Source organism: Diceros bicornis, chromosome 25, assembly GCF_020826845.1.
Source record: "Diceros bicornis minor isolate mBicDic1 chromosome 25, mDicBic1.mat.cur, whole genome shotgun sequence".
NCBI classification, from domain to species: domain Eukaryota; kingdom Metazoa; phylum Chordata; class Mammalia; order Perissodactyla; family Rhinocerotidae; genus Diceros; species Diceros bicornis.
Window position 1 is genome coordinate 13,929,701 of NC_080764.1, and position 21,089 is coordinate 13,950,789.

The 21,089-nt window shown below is 41.9% G+C and overlaps 1 protein-coding gene across 10 annotated transcripts in view; it reads left to right on the forward strand.

Moving 5' to 3' along the window:
- Nucleotides 1–18,563, forward strand: part of RBFOX2 (RNA binding fox-1 homolog 2) — a 267,307-nt gene extending 248,744 nt beyond the window's left edge. For 8 of the 10 annotated variants that reach the window (XM_058568454.1, XM_058568455.1, XM_058568451.1 and 5 more), the window contains 4 exons: nt 1,639–1,678; nt 10,757–10,845; nt 11,302–11,374; nt 13,028–18,563. In XM_058568454.1, coding sequence (XP_058424437.1) covers nt 1,639–1,678; nt 10,757–10,845; nt 11,302–11,374; nt 13,028–13,072 — 247 coding nt within the window. In that variant the 3' untranslated portion in view covers nt 13,073–18,563. Of the gene's footprint in view, nt 1–1,638; nt 1,679–4,545; nt 4,589–10,756; nt 10,846–11,301; nt 11,375–13,027 lie in introns of those variants that run through there. The other 2 variants (XM_058568453.1, XM_058568456.1) reach the window with 2 other exon arrangements.
- The last annotated feature ends 2,526 nt before the right edge of the window (nt 18,564–21,089 follow it).

A 21,089-nucleotide genomic window follows, 5' to 3' on the forward strand; every position in this document is an offset into this window, starting at 1 on the left:
TCTTTTTTACTAAAATGCAGTTGAGAGGCAGATTACTTTCTAATATCAGACTTTACCTGCCATTGGAAACTATAAAAATGGGTAGAACTTAGCTAAATGAACATCACAAATGAATTTAATTTGTTGTATAATACAAAGGCACATCATATTTGGGGCATTGCAAAGCGTGACCATACTATCCTGTAAACACAGCAAAATGTCGTTGGAAGTAGAATTCAGAAACTTTCCAGCTACCTATAAGAAATAAGTTATTTCATATCCAAGTTAAAAATGTGATTTGACGACCTCACTTGCTAGCTTATTTATTGTAACAGAGAAGGTAGTAGTGAAAATTCCCAGCTTGTTTAGTTGAATAAACAAACAGATCTTCTAATTTAAAATAGCCAAATTTTGATTTAACGAATATGAAGAAGAAAGTCTTATCTTTTATCTCTACTGCTGTTCATATCTTTTGGTCCCAAAGTAATGTTTTGAGGAAATTAAATGCACAAAATACCTCAGAAGGTTTGAAATCTATATTTTAATTATAATAGTTTAGTGTTGCTCAGAATTAGAAAAAAGAGAGAGTCATGTATTTTTTTTGATACAAATTGTTTTCTAAACACAAAAATAAACACTTCTGTTCTTAATCAGCTACCTTCTCAGTTTTATTCTTTTAAATAAAACAGGTCATGCCCAGAACGTCAGTTATCCATTGTGTTTTTCAGAATTCCATGAATATTCTTATGGTCAAAAAAGAACCCTTAAAATCTTCCAGTTACTCCTTCCCACTCTGGATTATATTGTTACTATCTGGGATCCCCACTGCACCTTTCAATTCTTGGACCTTGGACCAATCACCTTAACCTTTAGCTCATGATCTCTGCTTGTGAAAGCAATGCATTGTGGGTATTTTTGGTTGTGTTTTTTTTTTTTTAATTACATTTCTCTGTTTACTTTGGTCAGAATTGATTGACTTGTTTTTCCGAGGTGTTGCATTGGTTCTTAAAATGCTGAATAATAATACTTTGCATGCTTGTGTGATCAGCCAAATCTTATCGCATGTCTAATGTGCAGGGTAAAAAGCAGGTGATGTATGGATATCAGAAAAAAATTTACATATTGTTACGAAACTGAAAACAAAATACTAAACATAATTTTGAAACATACTTTGCATACAGGTCCTGCCCTAATGGAATTCTTTGGGTTCATTTTTTTCATGTTAAACCCATCTCTACATGCCCCCCTCCCACACACACACACCCCTTTTGAACCTTTTTAAAGAAGAACTTCCTCCTAGGGCAAGCTTTAAAAAAAATACTTCAAGTATGAAAAGTTGATGTTTCCAATCCAGCAGATTTTTGATAGCTGTGTTAGACCCTCTGGGAATACTCATTACTGTTTTGATCTTACTTTAATGACCAGATATATAGGGCGTTGCCTCCAGTTTGGCCTCCCTCCCCCACTTTGCATGTCCTGGAGCTGTGTGACGCGCGGTGCACCTCACGTTCTCATGACTTGCCGTGGCCCCAAGCCCAGGTTATGTGTTCATACATCACCTGCCTGTGTAGAGCGCATGTGCATGCTGCCGTCCTCAATAACCGGAATGTGTTTCTGTTCTTTTGTTTTTTGTTTTTGTTTTGTGTGGATTTTCTGCAGTGTGGTTTACCAGGACGGATTTTACGGTGCTGACCTCTATGTAAGTACACACACCGGGGCCTTCTTGACCCCATCCCCTGACAAGCCAGCCTTTTTTTTTCTGTTTCTTTGGTTTGGTTTGATTTTTTAAAAATATAATTTATTTAATTTTTGTTTTCTTTTTCCTTGTGGATATATATATATATATTTATATATTTAAGAATGCAAGCATGCTTCTCTGCCACTGCGCTTGCCCCTGGGTGCAAAAACTAAGCCTTTGGGTTTCCTGATCATTGCTAGAGTCAGTCTACTGGACATATTCTTTTCCCTTCCCTCTGCCCACAGATGTTCTGTGTATCACTAATATATTTGCGAGATGATCAGCAGGTTTAAAGTCTTTTATTACTGTCATATTGTGTGCATACATAAATAACAGGACTAGCTTAGCTTTAAAGCAACTCTGTCCCTTTTCTGCTTTTCCTTCTCATTTCACATCCCTCTTTAGATCATTAGAGCTTTGATTTACATAGATGGCAATAAGCTTTCTGAACTGTGTGTTTTCCTATTTTACGTACTTTGAGAGAGCATTATCTTGTGAAAGTAAAAAAGGAGCTGATGCCAGTGAAGAGTAGGTGATAATGAGAGGAAACCAAATATTCAGTGCTTAAGGCCTTTCTTTATCAAAAAGTCCACAACCAGAGGGTCTCTTTTCTTAAGAGCCATCTAGAGGGAAATGAGTGGCATAATTAGCAACCTAGACTCTTCTTACAAACATTTGACTATCATACAAGATCTGTTCATTCTACTAGCCATGTTAACATCATTATTATTATCCATTATTTAAACTCTCTAGCTATAGCGAAAGTTCTGTGATTGGTTTGTCACATTTCTTTACAATATGGACAAAGTGATCTGACAACATTTTTGAATTTTGAAGTCTTTTATCAGGACCTCTCCAAATGATCTTTTTCTGAATGCAAGCTTGGTCTAACCACTCAAATCATTAAGAAACAATTTCATAAGAAAAACTTGTCAGCATGAAATTATTCTTTGGGCATAGGTTAGAATTGTCTAGAAATGCTTTCTCCACCCTTAGCTCCCAAAATGAATAAGGGTACCTTTTTAGTGAACTATTTCCAGTCAGCGATTCTCTGGCAATCCAAAAATGTTAATGAACTTTCAGAATGCACTTAGAGGCTCCTTGTGTTGCAGGAAGTAGAGACAGGATAGAACAATCCTCTGAGGTGCTGTAGTCACTGTACACACCTATCCTATTTAGAGGAGACCTTCAGAGTACGCTTTAATTTAACAGATGTTTAAAGAAACCTTAAGCCATGATTTGGTCCAACTCTCTTACTTTGTGGGCATGTTTCTTAGAGAGATTGTCACTTACCCAGATTACGTAAATTATTTGTATAGCCAAGCATAAAATCCAACTAGTCCATATTTCGTTACTTCTCTTAGTACTTTAATTAAATTCCACGTCTTTCCTCAGATGGTTTTCAAGAAGTAATGACAGATATCTTTTTCCTGTGTTTACAATGAAACTTGAGGGTTAGGGATATATATCCTACTTTCACACCAAATTACACTTTTCTAAATATACATATTTGCATATGATCTTAGCATGTACATTCTGCCATATACATTAGTATCCATATTCTCATGAAACTCATCTTTATGTTATTTAAGTTGTTCTCTTGAAATCTGGTCTATTAGAGCACGCTTTTCCACTTAATTATTTCTTAAGTCAAGTTTTTTTTCCTCTAATATCTTCCTTATTTGGGGATTTTTTTAAGTATGGCCTACTTCCACTTGATTAAGATTTGCCTACTTTTACCTTGCTAAGTCAGCCAACCAAATATTTGTTTATAGTTCTCTCATAGCCTTAGTTCACATATATGATTTTATTAAGAGAAATGATTTTTCTATACTTGTTGAGAAAATACTCTTGTCTACTAAACGGATCACCTTCTCAAGCTAAACAGAAGTAATTCAGTGACCTTGCTGAAATATTTTTTTGACCAGTGGCCCCCTGTTGATGAAAAATTAATAGTAATGTCATTATCATTTCTTAGTTCCTATCCTAAAGCAGTTACTTGGAGGAAAAAGTTGGTCACTAGTGCTGAAATAACATCCAAACCCCCGAACCCACTGATGAAAAACGGGAATACATTATGAGGTAACTGCTGAGTGAGGCGTAGTGTTAGCTATAGCTTTTAAAACTTTATATTCCCTAGTCCATATGTGAGGGAACAAAGGATGCTTCTTAAAAAACACACAAACAGGAAAAAAGACTCTAATGTTTTACCTTGAGTGTGTTCTCTTCTCTCTGTACATTTTCCAATCTGTGGAAATCTAACAGTATACGTTTAGTTCTTGTTTCTTCAGAAATCAGATTAGAAATAGAAAGAGAGGAGGGTTTATCTAGTATAAAAAGGGCACTGAACCAGAGCTTGAAGAGGCGACAGGAGGGAAAAAAGTTGCTAGTTTTGTTTAAGTTATATTAATTTAGGCTGTTAATTGTGGAGTGTTGTTTTTTTTTAATCTCTCTCCCTATTCTGTTCTTAGCCATAATTCCTGCTAGCCGTCTTCTTCCTTTCTGTTTCTTTCATGCACACTCCTCTCTGGAGAACTGCTCTAGCAGTCGTGCCGTGGTTTGTAGAGAGCCCCGTGGTAAGACTCAGGAGTGTAGCAGATAGACGACATGTCTGCCCACCCCTCCTTTTTGGCCAGTAGAAAAGGCATAGTTCACCCTAATTCACTTTTTAACTGGGATAACAAACTGCTCCTAATTCTCATCCTGTGAAAAGCATGCTTGCATCTGAAGGAAAGAAAAGGCTGGTGGCCCCTTAGCGGGCTTTTTGTATGATTGTTTTCCTTCCACAGCTGTGTTTTTTGAACTGCTCTTCCTGTGTTCTGTTATAGAATAGTCTTACAGGAACCAATCATTAGCGCTAAAATACCTCAGGTAGGAGTGCCAGTGTGACCTGCCAATCAATCAGATTGTGGATTGCAGTGAAAAAATTGAATTATACTAACCATTCCAGCTCCACGTTAGAGATGGGAACAGAGGCTTTTTTGGACAATCAAGACTTGTGAGCGTGTGATCTAAGCCCTGCTACCTCAGCAGTGCACAGAGTCGAGTTCCATACATGAGGGCACTTCCTCCAAAATTAAGTGCTCCTGTCCCATTGCCACATATCCACACCAGGCATGTTACATACACTGTCCCATCACTGCCACCTCTTTTAGTTTGTCAATCACATTTATCCATGGTGTTTAAACTGGGCTTTTATATTTGGAGATCTTAACAGTTGGGGTCATTTTCTTACTACTGTGAAAGAAATGAGAAAAGGGAGGAAGTAGAATCTGTCCAAACAGGACCGCTGAATCCCAAATTGGGACCTGTAGTGAAATCATAGTAATTGGACTTTGCTACTACATAAGTTTGAAGTTGCCTTAAAAATCTAGACATATTGGGACTATAAAATTGAAACATCTGTTTCCCTTGCCCTCTTTCCTTTCACCTTAAAACAAGATCAGTGAGTTCATTTGGATAATAATATGTTAGAAGGTTTACTGGTAGCTGGATGTTAGGAAAAAGAAAACAGTAGATAGCTTTTTACAATTCAGTTAGTTTAGTTATGTGGCTACCCAGCAAGATTTTGGAAATGAACTACTTTGGGGAGATGTGGAATAGTAGAGTTCTTGAAAGGTTTAATTCAGTGAAGACCATATCTCATCCATCATAGAAGTAATTAGTGGAAGATAGCAAGTAGATCACAATTTCTTCCCTTATCCCCAATTTTAAATATTAATAAGATAAAATTTAAATACTTTTTAAAAAACTTTTTATATCTACTTTTCAAAGTTGATAGGTCTCTCAATCAAAAGCAGTAACAATATTATCATTATAAGTTTTTGTATTCACATCTGTGTTATTCGCATTTAATCAAAGGTGCCATATTGCCACGTAAGAACCTGTGTCTTCTAAAGAGCCCCTCATACAAGTTCAGACTAGAGCAGTGGTCCTCAGCTAGAGTGGGGAGGAGGTAGGGAAGGGAGGGAGTTAGACTCATCTAGGGACAAATAAAGTGATGCCCAGAGGCACAGTGTTAAACCCAAGCCAGTTGGAGTACATCTCTCCGCTGGTCTATGATTTTAAACATCGCACCTGCCCTTCTCCCACACCGCACCCCCCCCCCCCCCCGTCCCCATTCCCCTTGCTCTGTAAATCTATACACCACACATAGGGAACAAGCTTTCATTTTGTCTGCTGGTCTTGAAATACACTCTTCTCCTCAGTGTCACATAATGTCATTGTCTTCCGGGTAGAAAGAAGGTGTCTTGACATCACATGCTCACCAAAGTCCTGTTTTAATGTAAACCTAAAACAAAAATATAATAAAATTAAGGGCTAAGTTAAAATCAAGACAAGGAGGAATTCTGCCAGTGTGAGATTAAACTAATAAATGTTCAGGTATAGATAAGATACAGGAGGGATGACATAGAACCCTTAGATTTTGTTCTAGTTAAAACACAGCTAGAGAACTGTGCAGAAAAATCATGTGGTCAGTGTGGCAATGTTATAAAGTTAATTAGATAATAAAATGGATTCAAAGTGGAGTAGAAAGTCTCTAGGAGGTGACATTGAGCCACGGAAAACTGAGACTCTAGCAACAACAAAAAGATCTTAAAGGTAACAGCATTTTCATTTGAAAAAGCTGGACGTTGAAGGCAGGGATATCGTATGGGTATGTGAAAAGATATATTGCTTAAACTCACGCAACTTTTTAGAAGAACGCTGGATAGAATGTATGGGTGTTGACAGAGGGCAAGCATACAAGTGAGGGCCACGGGTCAGGACCGAATCGTGTTGTCAGGGTCAGGAAGATGGAATACAGGAGTGATGGAGCATTGGGCTGCCCCAGTTGGGAACTTTAGTAGTCATTCAGAATGAATTACAAAAGGAATAAGAAAGTAATTATTTTTAAAGGGGCATGTGTATATGTGGATCAGGCTTAGCCTGCCAAATTTATCCAGCTATCAGGGTTCCAAAAAGCTGTCCGTGTGTGCCCTCCTACATTAGGGTGTGCTGTGGCCATGCTAATCCCCATTTTTTGTTTTATTTCAAATCACACACAGATAGAATCTGCAAACTGCTTCAGATCAAACAGGTCTGATTGTGTGTAAATACATATGTCCTTTTTAATTTTTATTATTAATGGTTGCTTCAGTTTTGCATCAGTGCATGGTTAAAAGCAATACACATCAGCTATTTCATGACTTCATATCTCCAAATGAATTATTTCTCCTCTTTTTTTGTTTGTTTGTTTGTGCAGTCAGCTGAAGAAATGTTAACATCTCACTCTAAATCTCTCAGTGGAGTCTCTGTTCCCTTCTCTGATATAACAGATGGGTTACTGCTTGTTATAATTATTAACATTGTGGTGTGGGCCAGGGCTAGGGTGGGCAAGATTTACTATTTCTTTGGGCTGGGGAGGGGCCAGTCGTTAGGATATGGAATGTTAACTCAAGTGGTGACTGACTGTTTCCGTAATACCAGGTCGTTGTGGCTGCACGCTCTAGTAATTGAGGCTGTGTACTTCACCGAGCTTGTGGTAGAGCCTAGGGCGAACCGCTGTCCCAAGAGAATGCTGGGATAGATAGAGTTAGCCAATACGAGTCTGAACGTGGTGATTTTGCTGGTTGTTTTAGCTCCAGATGTTGGCATGCTTAGTTTTTAATGTGATTAATAAATGTGGCCCCATCTCCCCTTCCCACGCCTGAGCCCTGTCTCTCCTACCCCTTCCCCACCCTTGTTCTTTCTGAAAAACTTAAGAAACAGTAATGAAAACTTTGGTGTTTCAAACTGCACTTTGTTCTCATGTTTCTATAAAAGACTCCAGATTTGCTAGTAGAAGTGAAAATTGAGAAAACAGTTTCTCAGCCTGGAATTTTTGTGCACTCCAAAATCTGGAATAGAAATAAATATATCTGAATTTTCTTTGTTTTAGATTATGTGATATATTTTGTTGAATAACCAGTTTAAAGCAGCAGGAGTAATACTTTGAAGTAAGAATACATCTAAGAGGAGTAAATCCATGATATATAATTTAATTTTTCTAATTTGGGGGATAGTCATTAATGAATTAGCAAATTAGTTTATTAGGATATTACCTGCCCATCCTAAACATAGACCCCTTTAAAGGGCCCCTCTGTAGCACCATTATCATCAAGTCATTAGGAGAGTAGTCATGTTGAAATATTATCTGCTTTAAAAAAAATAATGTAGTTTTTCTTAATGCTGATATTCTTCTTGAGCCTTTTGTTGTCAATAAAAATATTTGCATCTGTGTCCTATTTTCCTGAATTTAAATAGCAGAGAGCCTCATCAGATTCAAACTCCAAAGTCAGAGTTGACTTATAACAGAAGAAAACTACCACAGATAGATTCTCTCCATTTCCTTCTGGCTTGGAAGGAAGCTGCTTTCTTACAGTCTGATCCATTTTTAATTCTTTTGATTAGCAATAACATTACCCCAAAATCACTGAGGTCCTGATGGCTTCTTGCAGGCTGAGGAAAGTGAGGGGAAATGGTAACCTCATTCAGAACCTCTTTTTCCCAGAATTAGTGTAGTACAGCTTAAAGCCGTGATTTGCTACAGTCCCCAATATCTCTGACTTGCTGAGACTTTCTGCAAGTCTGGTCAGTACTTTTGAGCCTCAGAATCCCTAATGAGAATGTATACCTCTGCCCTGCGGTACAGAACTTCAGTTTCTAAATGTTTTGCTGAGGTAAACATAAAGTGGCTTTACCTGCTTTTATTACCTTGACTTTTTAAATTTTTAAAGATTATTTTTGGTGTCTGAAGGAATGCTGAAGAGACAAACCACTTAATGCCTGTTTACCATATTATCCTTGTTTACAGAGAAGTTTACTAAAGATAACCCTGCTGTAGCTGTCACGCTAGCAAACTTTAATTCTTAACTAATGGAACTGTCTCTGATCCTAATGAAAAATTGAGTCTTTAAGGTTCATGTAAAGCTTAAAATTTCAACTATAATGATTAGCTTGTTTTGTTTAACAAATGCTTTTACTGCTTCATTTACTCTTTAGAAGTTTAAACAAAGAAATAAGGTGAAGAGACACTTGATATATATATGATGTGTACGTGCCTGTGTACGCAGAGAGCAGTGTCTGTGTTGCAGCCTGGGTACACAGCTTTGCCCACATCAGCCTGGCCTGCACATTCCTGCGGACCTGGCTAGAATTCAGAGGAAACAAGTTGATCACGAATAGCCCCTGAGATGCCTCCTGCCATGTCCTTATCCATTACCATTTCATTGCCAGTGTTTGGTAATATTAAGTAGAATTTCTTATTTATATGAATATCTGTAGAGAAATTTGTCATTGAGAAAGAAATGTTTACTTTTCTAAGTCATTCACTTGAAGAACAAAGAAGGAATAATACATAACCGCTGAAAACCAGTCATGGATTTTTTTAAATGTACGTTTGAAGCCACTTCTGATGACTTTCAAGGAGCATAAATTTAAAGAGCAAGAGTCAGTTTCCCTCCACAATGCAGTTTCTTTAGTTAGAGAAAGCATAAATGATATAAGAAAGAAGCAAAAAGCTTTAGAAGCCTATAAGAGATTACAGGTATTTTCAAAATAAGATTTGAACAGAAATGAAAGCAACAAGCTAGAAGCTGCCCTATCTGATGGCTAAGAAGAGCAAGGATCCCATTAGAAAATACTTGTTTTCAATCCTAAGAAAGGATACAGAAGTAAATTTGAAATTTCTTTTGTGGATTTAGCAAAAATTGAGCATTTGAAGGATTAGAAAGCAGAAAGCACAGGGCGGAAAGCTTTAGATTCCGTAAGAAATGGACACACTAATCTACAGAAACAAAACATGCTGTTCCACTACTGAAATGGTGTCAAAATGGACCAGTTGAACATAGTTATATTTGATGGAAAAAAAATAATAAATTTCACACCTGAATTAGGTTTAGGTAACATGAATTCTAGAATAAAGAAAAAGTAGAGCTTGCCACTGTTTTAAATAGCCTGTCTCACGTGGCATCTGTTGTGATAGTCTCTGAAATCCTTGATAAAGGAGTACGTATGCTTCACCCTGACAGTGAAAACCTTCTGAGTATTTGGTTCATCTTAACTGAGCTGAAATAGCGGGATATGAGAGTTTGAAACTCTAGGACTGAGGGTACTTGAACCATTGGAAGAAAAGCTCCAGAGCTGCTGTGAGGTTAGGAGGTGGGAATCTCGGAATCTTTTAAGGAAGGAAAATGAATGCAGTTAAGTGCTTGGGGGAAGGGGGCTTCCTAATCTATTTGAATCCAGCCAAAGAATCCACAGCCATTGGCGATCTGATTTGGCTGAGTCTGAAATATAGATTGGAGTTGGCAAACATTTTCTGTAAAAGGCCAGGTGGTAAATATTTTCAGCTTTGTGGGCCATACGGGCGCTGTCACAACTCCTTTCAACAAGGGGTGGGAGCGGCATTGACTCACAGACTGAAGTCTGCCAGCCCCAGGTCTGCACTGGTTTTTCTTTCTGAATATGGCCTGATTATTTCAGGACAAATAATTGGGGCAAACGTCCTGGGCCGGATGGAAGAGAGCACTGTGTGGGACCTTTCTGTTATATACTGTAGTCTCTTAGCAGTAAATCAATCTGAGGACACATCAGAGAATCTGAAGTTAACACATAAAAATTCAATGTTTTAATTCTATAATTTATATTTCCTGTCACTCAGGTAAAGTTCTCCAAACTTCCTGTAAATATTTTCCCTGTTGAAAGTTCCAACAAAGACTGTGATACAGTAAGACATCCAAAATCATATCTCCATTTCTTAAATTTGAGAACAGGTACTGCCAATATAGTTTATTTTTGCTACTATCATAAATTGGAAAGCACATCCCTGCATTGGGCGGAGCTCAATTTTGGACCAGAGGAATAACATGTAGACCGATGCAGTTTGAAACATTCTCTTCCTACGTGTGTGTCTGTGTTCGTGTCTGTCCCTGTGTCTGTCTGCGTGTGGGTGGGTATGTTCATCTGTCCATTCATGGGGAGAGGTATCTGTAAAGTCAGTTTTCTTCTCTCCTGTAGGGTGGATATGCAGCCTACAGATATGCACAGCCTGCTACTGCAACCGCGGCCACAGCTGCTGCAGCCGCTGCAGCCGCTTACAGCGATGGGTACGTACCCAAAGGGAGAGGGAGCACGGCCCCGGCCCACGACGTCACCCCCTCTCCTCCCGTCACCGTTTCCAGCGGCACTTAGTACATGGGGCTGCCTGAAGCCTGGGTTTTCACAGGCTTGCTCCTTGTGCCCTCCGTCACGTTGAAAGCACAGTGGCACTGACTCCTCCGCTCCCTCTCTCTTGTTGTTGTCTCTCTTTGTTGGCTTTGGCCCCGATCTCCCGCTGCCTCATCTCCAACTCACTTCTTTTCTATTTTATAGAAGTACTTCAGAATCTTTCAGAGTTACTGCCTTTAGGACTAGAAATGGAAAGGTTTTTTCCATTCTGCCAGTTTCCTAACAACATTCCAAGATCAAGTTACTCACAAGTCCTTAGCACAGTAAACCCTTTACTTTTTTTGGATCACTGTCTTTCGAAACTTTATCTCCCTGATTGTATTTCTTCTTTCCAGTTATGGCAGGGTGTACACAGCCGACCCCTACCATGCCCTTGCCCCTGCCGCTAGCTATGGAGTTGGCGCTGTGGTGAGTATATGGACCATTTTTTTAAAACATTTTACTCCTTCTAACTTTTACCTGCAGACTACAAAAGATCTAGGGAATAAATTCAGCCCTTCTTCCGTTGCCAAAATATTAAAACCACATGAGACTATCTGGAAATTTCATATCACCTTTTTTATCTGTGTGTTCAGGTGTGAACCACGTGGCCTGGTTAAGGACAGCAGAAAGGAATGAATAGTGACAGTCTGCTCTGAGTAACAGCATTGTTTGAGAGAGAAAGAAGGGAAGAGGTTGATGTTTTATATTGGCTCAAAAATTGGATGCATACCTGTGTCACAGTTTTACTGATAGGGGTTACCAAGACTTGGGGGCATAAGACTCTCTAGTTTTCACAGTAAGCTTTTCAGAAAACTTAATGTGTATAAGTTTCAAAGGCAGATACCAAAGGATGTCCCTGTTCTTCCTAAGCCTTCTGGTAGATAGTACTAGAAATTGCCAAGTGAATGCCTTACAAACATATTTTATTAGTAACATTTATGGGAAAATATGATATTTTCCTAGCAGCATAGAGAAAGTCCTTAGAGCTCATCTAGAGTCATCCACCCTAATCGAACTCCAATCCTCACTGCAGTATTTTTGTGTTGGCCCAGACGCCTCCAGGTCCAGTGATTGGGACTCACTGGCTGCAGCAAAGACAGGCCGTTCCACAGTGACACCTCCTAATGCCAGGCATTGTTTGCAATCCAGCATGCACTGGGCAGCAGCCTGGGAACATAGACGAGGGTGTTGGAGAGGGAGGCAGAATGATGGGTCAAGACTTAAGACTTAGAGGAATAGGAGAGAGCCCATCATTTCTCACACCAAATCTCTACTGATGAAGACTTGTGGGAGGAAGTAATAGGGTCCTGGGGGAGCATATGCTTAGAATTGAGGTAGAGACATACAGTATAAAGAAAGTGATGGGAGTTGCTAAGGTTTTATTTAGTGCCAATGACCAAGTCCTATACTAAAAGAATGATGCGAGGAGAGATGTGTTCCTAGGGAACTTTTAATTGGAAAAGATAAGCCATTAGATAAAGATAAAACAAAGGAATAAAGCCCAGTTAAAACCCCAGTTATATATATAAATTGGGATATGTCAAGAAACAGCCTAGCTGGTGTATTTTCTACGTTACAGAGGAAACAGGCTTTATCAGTTGAAGGATTGACTCAGGTTTAAATCCAGCACCATCTCAAAAGTGAGATACGACAGAGACAGTGGTCAGAGGTAGCATGTTCTCCATTGACAGGTCATGTGGTAAGAAGGTAAAATCAGCAGTCTGCCTTAGGTCACAACTGTGATGATGTAATCAAGGTAAAGACCCATGCTTTTAAAAATCAAACTATTTACGGTATTATTTACCTTCTGTGCTAATTCCTGTAAATAATGAAATGAACCATTATCATACTCTCCTTGAGATGTCAGATCGGCAGTAATGTTTTGTGCTCTGGTTTGAGCATCTCAGAGACAGAAGTTGGCTTCCTGACTTCACTGCACCAGACAACATCTAATCAGATGCTTTGAAGCTTCTAAGGAAGCTATTTTTCCAAATCCCTTCTCAGGGCATTTTTCTTCATTTTTAATGCTTCTCTCACTCATCAACCTTTTTATGATTTTTGTGTCTTTAATTACTGCAGGCGAGTTTATACCGAGGTGGCTACAGCCGATTTGCCCCCTACTGAAGTGACGTGAGACCCCTGCAAATGGGACAGCCCCCCAGTTCATGAGGCCTGGCTATTGCAATATTTACTAGTAGAGGAACTCTATAGCAAGATGAAGAGGAAAAACAAACAAACAAACAAAAAAAAAACACAAAAAAAGAGAATACTTTTTTATACCTCACTATGTTCTTTGAATATGTATTTTTCCTTTAAATTTCTGCCTTTAATTCTTTTGTTCCAAAGATTGTGCATTTTTTTCTTTTTTTTTTTTCCTTTTTTTTTTAACTGTGGTAAAAAAAAAAAAAATAATGCATTTCCATGTCTGTATGTCCGTGCTTAGCTTATTATATCAATCACGGAAGAGGCAGTTAATGAGGAAGAAGAGACATTAGGAGCTGATAAACACAGCTGATCAGAAATCAGCAGACAGAATTACCAAAGTGTGTCTGGTGCTGAATGGCTGGGGGACAAGCAGAAGTGGAAGAGATCTTTCTGCCACAGGATATTCTTCTAGTCTTCTGAGTTTCTGGTCTTTGGCAGGCAATTCTGATTGGCTGTGGCTGGAATCCACATGCTGATAGATGATAGGAATTTGTGCTTGCAAAGCAGGAGAATTAAAAAGACACTTTCCTCTTCTCTTCTCTCCTGTCTTCTCCATTCTTTTTACAATCATCTTAATATGCACAGCCTGAGACAGTTGGCATAGTTTTTGGAATTATAGTGTTAATATTTCCAAACATGCTCTCAGACTGTGGATAATAAACACCTCATTAGGAAACCAATCTCAGAATGAACTCTGGAGTATGAAAAAGATCATTCTTTTCTTTCCTGTAATCCTAGCATTCCTGCTGGGCTTCTTCACCTGTAATTGAACCGCAGCGTAGCTCGTCTATCCTTTTATTAACACTCTGCTCCTGTGTCCTCAAGATTCAGGAATTTAGGACCCAGGGACAGAAGAATAAATTGGCAGTGGCCGTATTTCCCCAGGTGTTTGGGCACAGCTTGAGGATTAGAGGTACTAATTGTTGAGAGGCGATAAAGAGGGTGAGGAAGCGAAAGGGATATGAGGTGATGTCTGGCAGGGCACTCTGGTATTCTTGATCTTTCTCTTGCGTCGAAAGTCAGTACACAGTGTAGAGCATACCTTCAAGGCTCTGTTGGCAACAGATGAAGTGCCGGAGTCCTAGGCCAGCTGTCCCTGGAAGTTCTGGTGATGAGGGCATGTGAGGGCAGGCAGAGGCACTTTGTACTAGTTCCAAAGCCATAGGAATTTTCATCCTCCAGAGCCTTTATGAGTCACTTCTCTGTCCACAGCCTTGAGCCCTCGTGGCCATTCTACCCAGCTTCTCATTCTCCTCCAAAGATGCCCAGCTGAGCACCCGGACCACTTGGTATACATGAACACTACAGGACATGAAATACAGAGCCCCTGAGGTTGCTCCCCTCCTGTGTTGGAAGGAGGGTCTGAAATGGCAAGGATTTTATATATTGCCAGAAAGAGTCGTGTGGTGGCCACAGCAGTGAGTTGCTGCTGTTGCTCCCTGGCTTCAATTTTCTATATTACCACGATGGGGGAGAAAGTGTTTCTTTTCTAGCTATTAGCTGTTAATGATAAGGGCAAGGGTCCTGCAGCATTTCCAAAATGAAGGCATTTAGAGAAGCACGGTCTGTTTGGCTCCCTGGTCTATTCACATTGGTACTGGGTGACCTTTCACCCAAGGATAGCTGCTAAAGGGAGTAATTCAGAGACATGGAGCTTCTGGTTGGTTGTGGGTTTGGTTTTGCTTTGTTTTTTTTACTCCTGCCTCCACACTTGTTCTTGACTGGTGACTGATTCATGTCCCTGAATTAAAATGACTGACATATGACAGCATCAAGCTTTCTTTGTAAGCAGAGTGATATATCTGGGAGGGACTGGCCTGTCATGAATAATACATATCTTCTCCCCCTTCAGAATCGTCTCTTGTCTAATAACTGGGAGAGAGGCTGTCCTTGAAACTAGGGGAGACATCAAGGAAGCTAGAGGCCTCGATGCAATTCTTATTGATTCTGGGAAGCAGTGCATAGAATAGGGGACACCAGACTGCCGGTCCATTGGCCATTTTTTAAGGGTTCCCCTCCCCAAACCAAAGTTTGGTTTGTTGCTGTTAAGACAATTTTTGTTGTATGTATATAAATATTTTAGTTAGAGGAGGGGGGAATGGGATGTGGGGTTTCGCAGTTCTAGGGAATGGGGGCAAGGAGGATTTTTTTTTTTTCTTTCTTCTCTTTTGTTTTGAGGCAGAGCTTTTGTTGACTAAAGAAACTGAGAGAAATTTCATGTCATGTTTAAATAGAGACCATTCTCACAAAATGGCGAGCCACCACTCAGTGGACACAAGGCCAGATTCTAAAGGGTTGTATTCGTAGCAGAGGAAGAGAATAGGGCAATGAGGTTAAGAATTCTCTCTCCTTTTTTCCAGAAAGAGATAAGGATGATGGGAAAGGTAGAGAAGACGGCTCCCACAGCCCTTTTCAAAGAGGCAGAAGCATGAGCTTGAGATACCTTTTGTGCATTTCAGTTCAGCTGGCTCTGGCTGAGGACTCCATGGGCAAGCTCTGTGTTTCCAGTGGGCTTCTGCTGCATTTCCAGGGATGGTTTTAATATTGCTTCCTCCAGCTCCCCTTTCTAAGGAAGACAGAATCAAGTTCTGCTTTATTAAAGGGCCTTTGGTTTTCGGTGTCAGCACTAAGAATTGGAGCTCTCGTAAGCACCTAGATTTGATGGTATCAACCTCCCAGCAGCTTTTGAACGTTGAGACTCCATACAGTCGACTTCATCAAAGGCAGGTTCCTCAAAGCATTAATGCTTGTATGTTCCTGACTCTAGTTCCCACTGGACTAAGAAAGAGCATCAGAAGAGAGTTTGGCGCCTTGTGAGTTCGTTAGAGGATGCTGGTTGATAAATCCAAAAAACTTATTAATGCTGAATCACAGTACGTGAATGATTTCAACAGCTTTACAGTATCTCACGACATGGACTTTCTGTAGCAAGCGTCTTACTCTTAGACGCTGGGCTCTTTTAAGGAGACCTGTAGTGAAAACCTTTATCTGAATATCTCTCCTTCAGCCCAGAAAGCTGCCCTTAGGTCTTTTCCAGAATTCCTTGTGTTATGTAGTTCACCTTCCATTAACCCAGATCAACCATTGTGATTCATCATTTTTAAGGCTCTCAGGTTTTACAAAACCTATCACCATCATCCTCCAACAGCCACGGTCAGAATTGAGCCAATTTTATTTTTCCTTGAAAAAGAAGGGGACTGGGGCTCAACTCTCAGTTTAAGGGGGGCTAGGGGAGAGCTACTCAATAGAAATCAAAGACAGTGGCTTTTCCTCACAGTGACTCCTCAGGGGTGACCTGCTCTCATTTAGATTACACTTTCCTAGAGACAGCAGACAAGTCAGTGAATCCCCATCACCCTCTAACTGGTCACGGAGCTGCCACACGAGGGCGGTGTAAACTCGGGGTGGAAGCAACCCCGAGGGTCTGCACGAAGGGCTTGCTGGCCCGCTTCCCTCTCCAGGGGAGCACGAGCGAGGGACAGTCTGGAAGGCTGGGACGTGGAAGGAGGGAAAGGGGAGCTGATTGAACCCTCCCCTTTCGCCCAGTCCAGCCGCTTCTCTGCTGCTTGCAACCCTCTAGCACAGTAACATTTGCAGAATTGCAGGTTTTTATTCCCCCAGATAATAGGAAGAAAAGGACTTTGGGGGGTGGGGAAGGGGTAGTGGTGTTTTAAAAGCATAAGTCACCTGTTTGCACTGTTTTAAGATAGGAAAAAAATAGTGGGCAAGGTGAACATCAGACGTAAATTTGTGTGTTTTTATTTTGTCATGCTCTTGAAACTGTTTGACCATGTGTAGTGTACACCAGTGAAACTTGATTCTCTGTTGCATAAAACACTATTTTTTTGGAAATGTTACTGTCCAGAAGCCTCTTCCCTCCCTTTCCCTTCTCTGTACTTCCTTCATACTTGCTTTACTGATGGGGCAGGCCATAGCCATGCAAGAGCTAGAGCCCTTCCCAGGCTGGCTCAGGTGTCCTAAGCCAGCGTGCGCCTTCTGGGTTAGGGAGTGCAGCCGAGTCCCTGGCACCTGTCTTTAAAATAAGGCTTACAGACCAGATTCCAGTGACTATCAAATTCCTCAGTCAGATGCGCTAGGAATGAGGAGCCGAGGGTGGAGGGCATTCCTCAAATATTGCAGTTGGCTGTAGCAGCTGAGTTCCTATCCGTGTTACCAGAACTGTAGCCAGTTACAGTTTACTCAGGAAAACGGTAGATCAATTCAGCCATGGTAGTGCTGGTTGGCAGGGATTGGTAACTGAGAGAACTGCTCGTCAGCCAAACTCAAACCTTGCCTTTAAGGAGACTGCCAGCGAGGGACTCGGCCCCTCGGTCTGGTCATCACATATGTGCCGGTGTTGTGAGGGCTCAGCTCCCACTGGCAAGCAAAAAGGGATCGTGGATTCTCTTTTCTCCCCACCCCCGGCCCCTGTTACCAACACCAGATTCCCAGGGGGAACGTGAGTTTTTGAATTGTTTTTTGGTTTGGTTTTTCCAGGGACTGCTGAGTGCTGTAAGCAGTGTCTGCACCCCTTCAAGCCTCCCAGCTTAGTCGTTCTCCTCTCTTTTTCTGTTCACAGTATTTTGGTGTGTGTGTGCTCGTTTTGGCAGCTCATTTTGGCTGTATTATATATCGAGTGATGAATTGATCCCCCTTTTTTCCCTACGGGGTATGAATTGTTTTTTTCTTGTGTTATAATTCTGCTTGTGAATAGCTGGAGCAAACCTGGGGCTGACACACGTAAGCTAGGGCTGCAGAGGGCTGAGAGCCAGTGGGGTTGACTTGTCCCTGACAGGCTGACCTACCTGAGTCTCTGAGCTTTTCAGTCCAGATCTTTGCAAGGCTGAAAATGCCACAGAACCTCTCCTCTGCTCCCCACTCCCCGTGGCCGGGACTGAACCATCCCTACATGCAACATGCAGTTTCTCTGGCCCCGCCCATTGCCGTGGCAAACAGGTACCTTTGGGGCATGGGGGCATCACATGGGATGCTTGTATAATTGACCACCTCGCCTTTTCTCCTCCCTGCCTCCTCCCCAGAATCACTTCCTAGGACACCCGAGCTGCTTGCCCAGGGTCCTGTTTCCCTGCGAACTCCAGAGAAGCACCCCAGGGCTTTGTGACAGTCTCTACTTCCCTCCCCTTCTCATTAAGAATCATATTGTATAGTAGCTTTCAGACCATACAGTATTCATTGGGTTACTCCTATTATTATCAAGTAGCTGGAATTGTGAAGGTCGGAGTAGTTAGATCTTTAGCTTTTATTCCTTATTTTTTTGTATTACTATCCATGTGTATAAATTATTGATCATGTTGCTGGCTTTTATAAACTCTAAGCGAAGGAGGAGGTCTGCCTCTGCCTTTGCAAATGGTAATGAAGCACTGTTTTTAAATAAAAGAGAGAAACACCATTCTTTGGCCTGTGTGTGTTGATCCCCCATCCCCAGTGCCGCCTCCTGAGGCGCAGAATTTGGATTTGACTTCTTAAGATGGGAAGAAAGAAGGCAAACCGCAACACGTCCTAAACGTAAGGCACTCTGAACCATGGTAAGTGAGAGGTAAGTGAGGCCAAAGGCTGGCTCTGGGCGACCTGCTGTCTGTGGCTCCTCCAGCTCATCATCTCCAGTCTTTGCAGAAGCTGTCTTTTGTGCTCCTGCTTCTGAAATCTCCTTTCAGCTTCATTTCACCTTTCATCATCTCCAGACTCCTAGCTCCTACCCTGCCGGTGCCTCGGAAACTGCCTCTCCTCACCCCCCAGCCCCCGGCCCAGACCACTCACTTGACCTTCCTGAAGCGTTTGGCCCCATCATCTCGCTGCCTCCATCACTCCTTTCCCCTGGCTCAGCCACCCCCAAGGCTCCTGTGGGGAATGTTCCTCAAAGGCTCCTGCCTGGCCCTTTTCTTTCTTACCTGTGCTTCTCAGCCATCCCTCCTGTGTTGGTTTCTCTGCCGGTAATTCCCAAATCTCCGAAATTCCCCATACATCTCCAACTCCCTTAACTTCGCTCCTCGGGTCATCTTGCTTCCAGTTTTTTGGAAGAAGGAGGCTATCACACGGGATCTCCCTGAATGAATTTTTTGCTACCAAATCTCGACTGCTACCTGAGTTCACACCATTCTTTCCCTTTCTGTCCTATTCTACTGGAAGAGGCGTTCCTCATGTCACAAGCTGACCCCTGTCTTTGGTCTGCATCTCGTCCCTTCCCACCTTCTCAGGGACCTTGCTTCGTTGTCCCCTCCTGTGTGGTTAACCTTTTCCTCTCTGCTAGTCCCTATGGCATCTAAACATGCTTCAATCTTTTAACACATTAAAAAAATAATTTTGCAAGACCCCAAGTCCTCTCCTTCATGACGAACTTCTGGAATAAATTCCTGCCTGCTGACTCCAGTTACTTGCTCTTCACCCTGCTGCCTTCTGCTTTTCCCTCCAGGACCCTGAAGCAACCCCCCATGACGACAGCAGATGGACACTTCCCGGTGCACTGGCCTCCATAGCATAGCACTGCCAAGTATTCCCAAGACCCTTCCACTTGCATGTCGGACTGTGACAGGCCAGGGGCGTGAGTTCCTCCACCACCGCCCCCAGGAGAAGCTAGCCTGGCTGGCCTCGTCTCCTTAAGTGGTCCCCCCACCTCCATCTTTTCCCCAGCAGCACCCCCCCACCCGAGTCTGTTCTCTACAGCTGCCTGTTGGAATGTAAATTGGATCATGGTGTGTTTGTGTCCAAAACATCCCCTGGTCGGTTCCAAGTCCTGTCCCTGTCTGTGAGGCCCTAGGTAATGTGCTCCCCTCCCAGTTTGTGCTCTGTCTCCTGTACTAGAGTATAAGCACCTGGAGGTCAGCAGCTCTGTCCTGTTCACTGCTGTGTCTCCAATGCCTGGCACACAGTAAGCAGTCAATAAGTATTTGTTAATACTTTCTTTAATTTTTTATGTAAAGTGACACAGTTTCCACCCTGCCTTCGTCCATATTGCCACCCTTTGTCATAGTAGCAGGCACTTCCCGAGCACTGTGGGAGCCCTTCACATATCTCCATTCTGTCTTTTTTTTTTTTTTTTCCTTGTTTGTTTATTGCAGTAACATTGCTTTATGACATTGTTCCATTCTGTCTTCCCTGCGGCCCTGAGGCGGGTGCTTGGGCCGCACCCCTCCTGGGGGCTTTTTGGCTCCTAAGCTTCTCACTGAGTATGCCACGTGAGCAAAGTCCTGGCTGCTCTTTCCCCAGGCCATTTCTGGGGTTGTTGCAGCTAGTAACCTTGAGGAAGGGGTAATGTGTCCCTCCGGGATAAAGAACAAGCTTACTTATTGCCTGCTAAGAAAGAAGAGGATCCTCAGTGTTTGTCAGCTGCAACGCAGACCTACTGCACATACAGCATCCACTCGGGCCTGTGTCACCCCCACCATGGGACTTGGGCGCCAGGGGTACCGTCCCATATGTCAATGCTCATGCTGCCCGCTGGGCCATGAGGACTAAAGTCCTTTGTTTCTGGCTCAGTCTTGTGTCTTCTGCCAGAATCCATGAAACAGAACAGGCTAACCTCGCTTCTGAGGAGGGAGAATTCAAATTCCAGACTGAACGGTGTTGTTCCACATTAAGCATGAGGAAGCGGAAGCACAGAGAGGAAATAACCTGCCAAAGTCGCAGATGCAGAAGTGGCAGAACTAGGATTCCGCGGCACTCTGGCGCCCCAGTCTGTGCCCTTTGACGTCTGAACTCTAGTGTTTCCAGTGCTGCTCTTGTAGAAACTCCTGCAGAATCGGAGAGCTGGGTGGATGGATGGATGCACAGACAGGTTGGAGGCTACATGGGTGCAATATTGTGATTTATAATAAATACATATATTTGGTCATTCAGATGACCAAAATATATTTGTCATATATATATAGTCTTCATCCACAGTTCCTGACTCTCAGGTCCCAAAACCCTTGGAATTCCT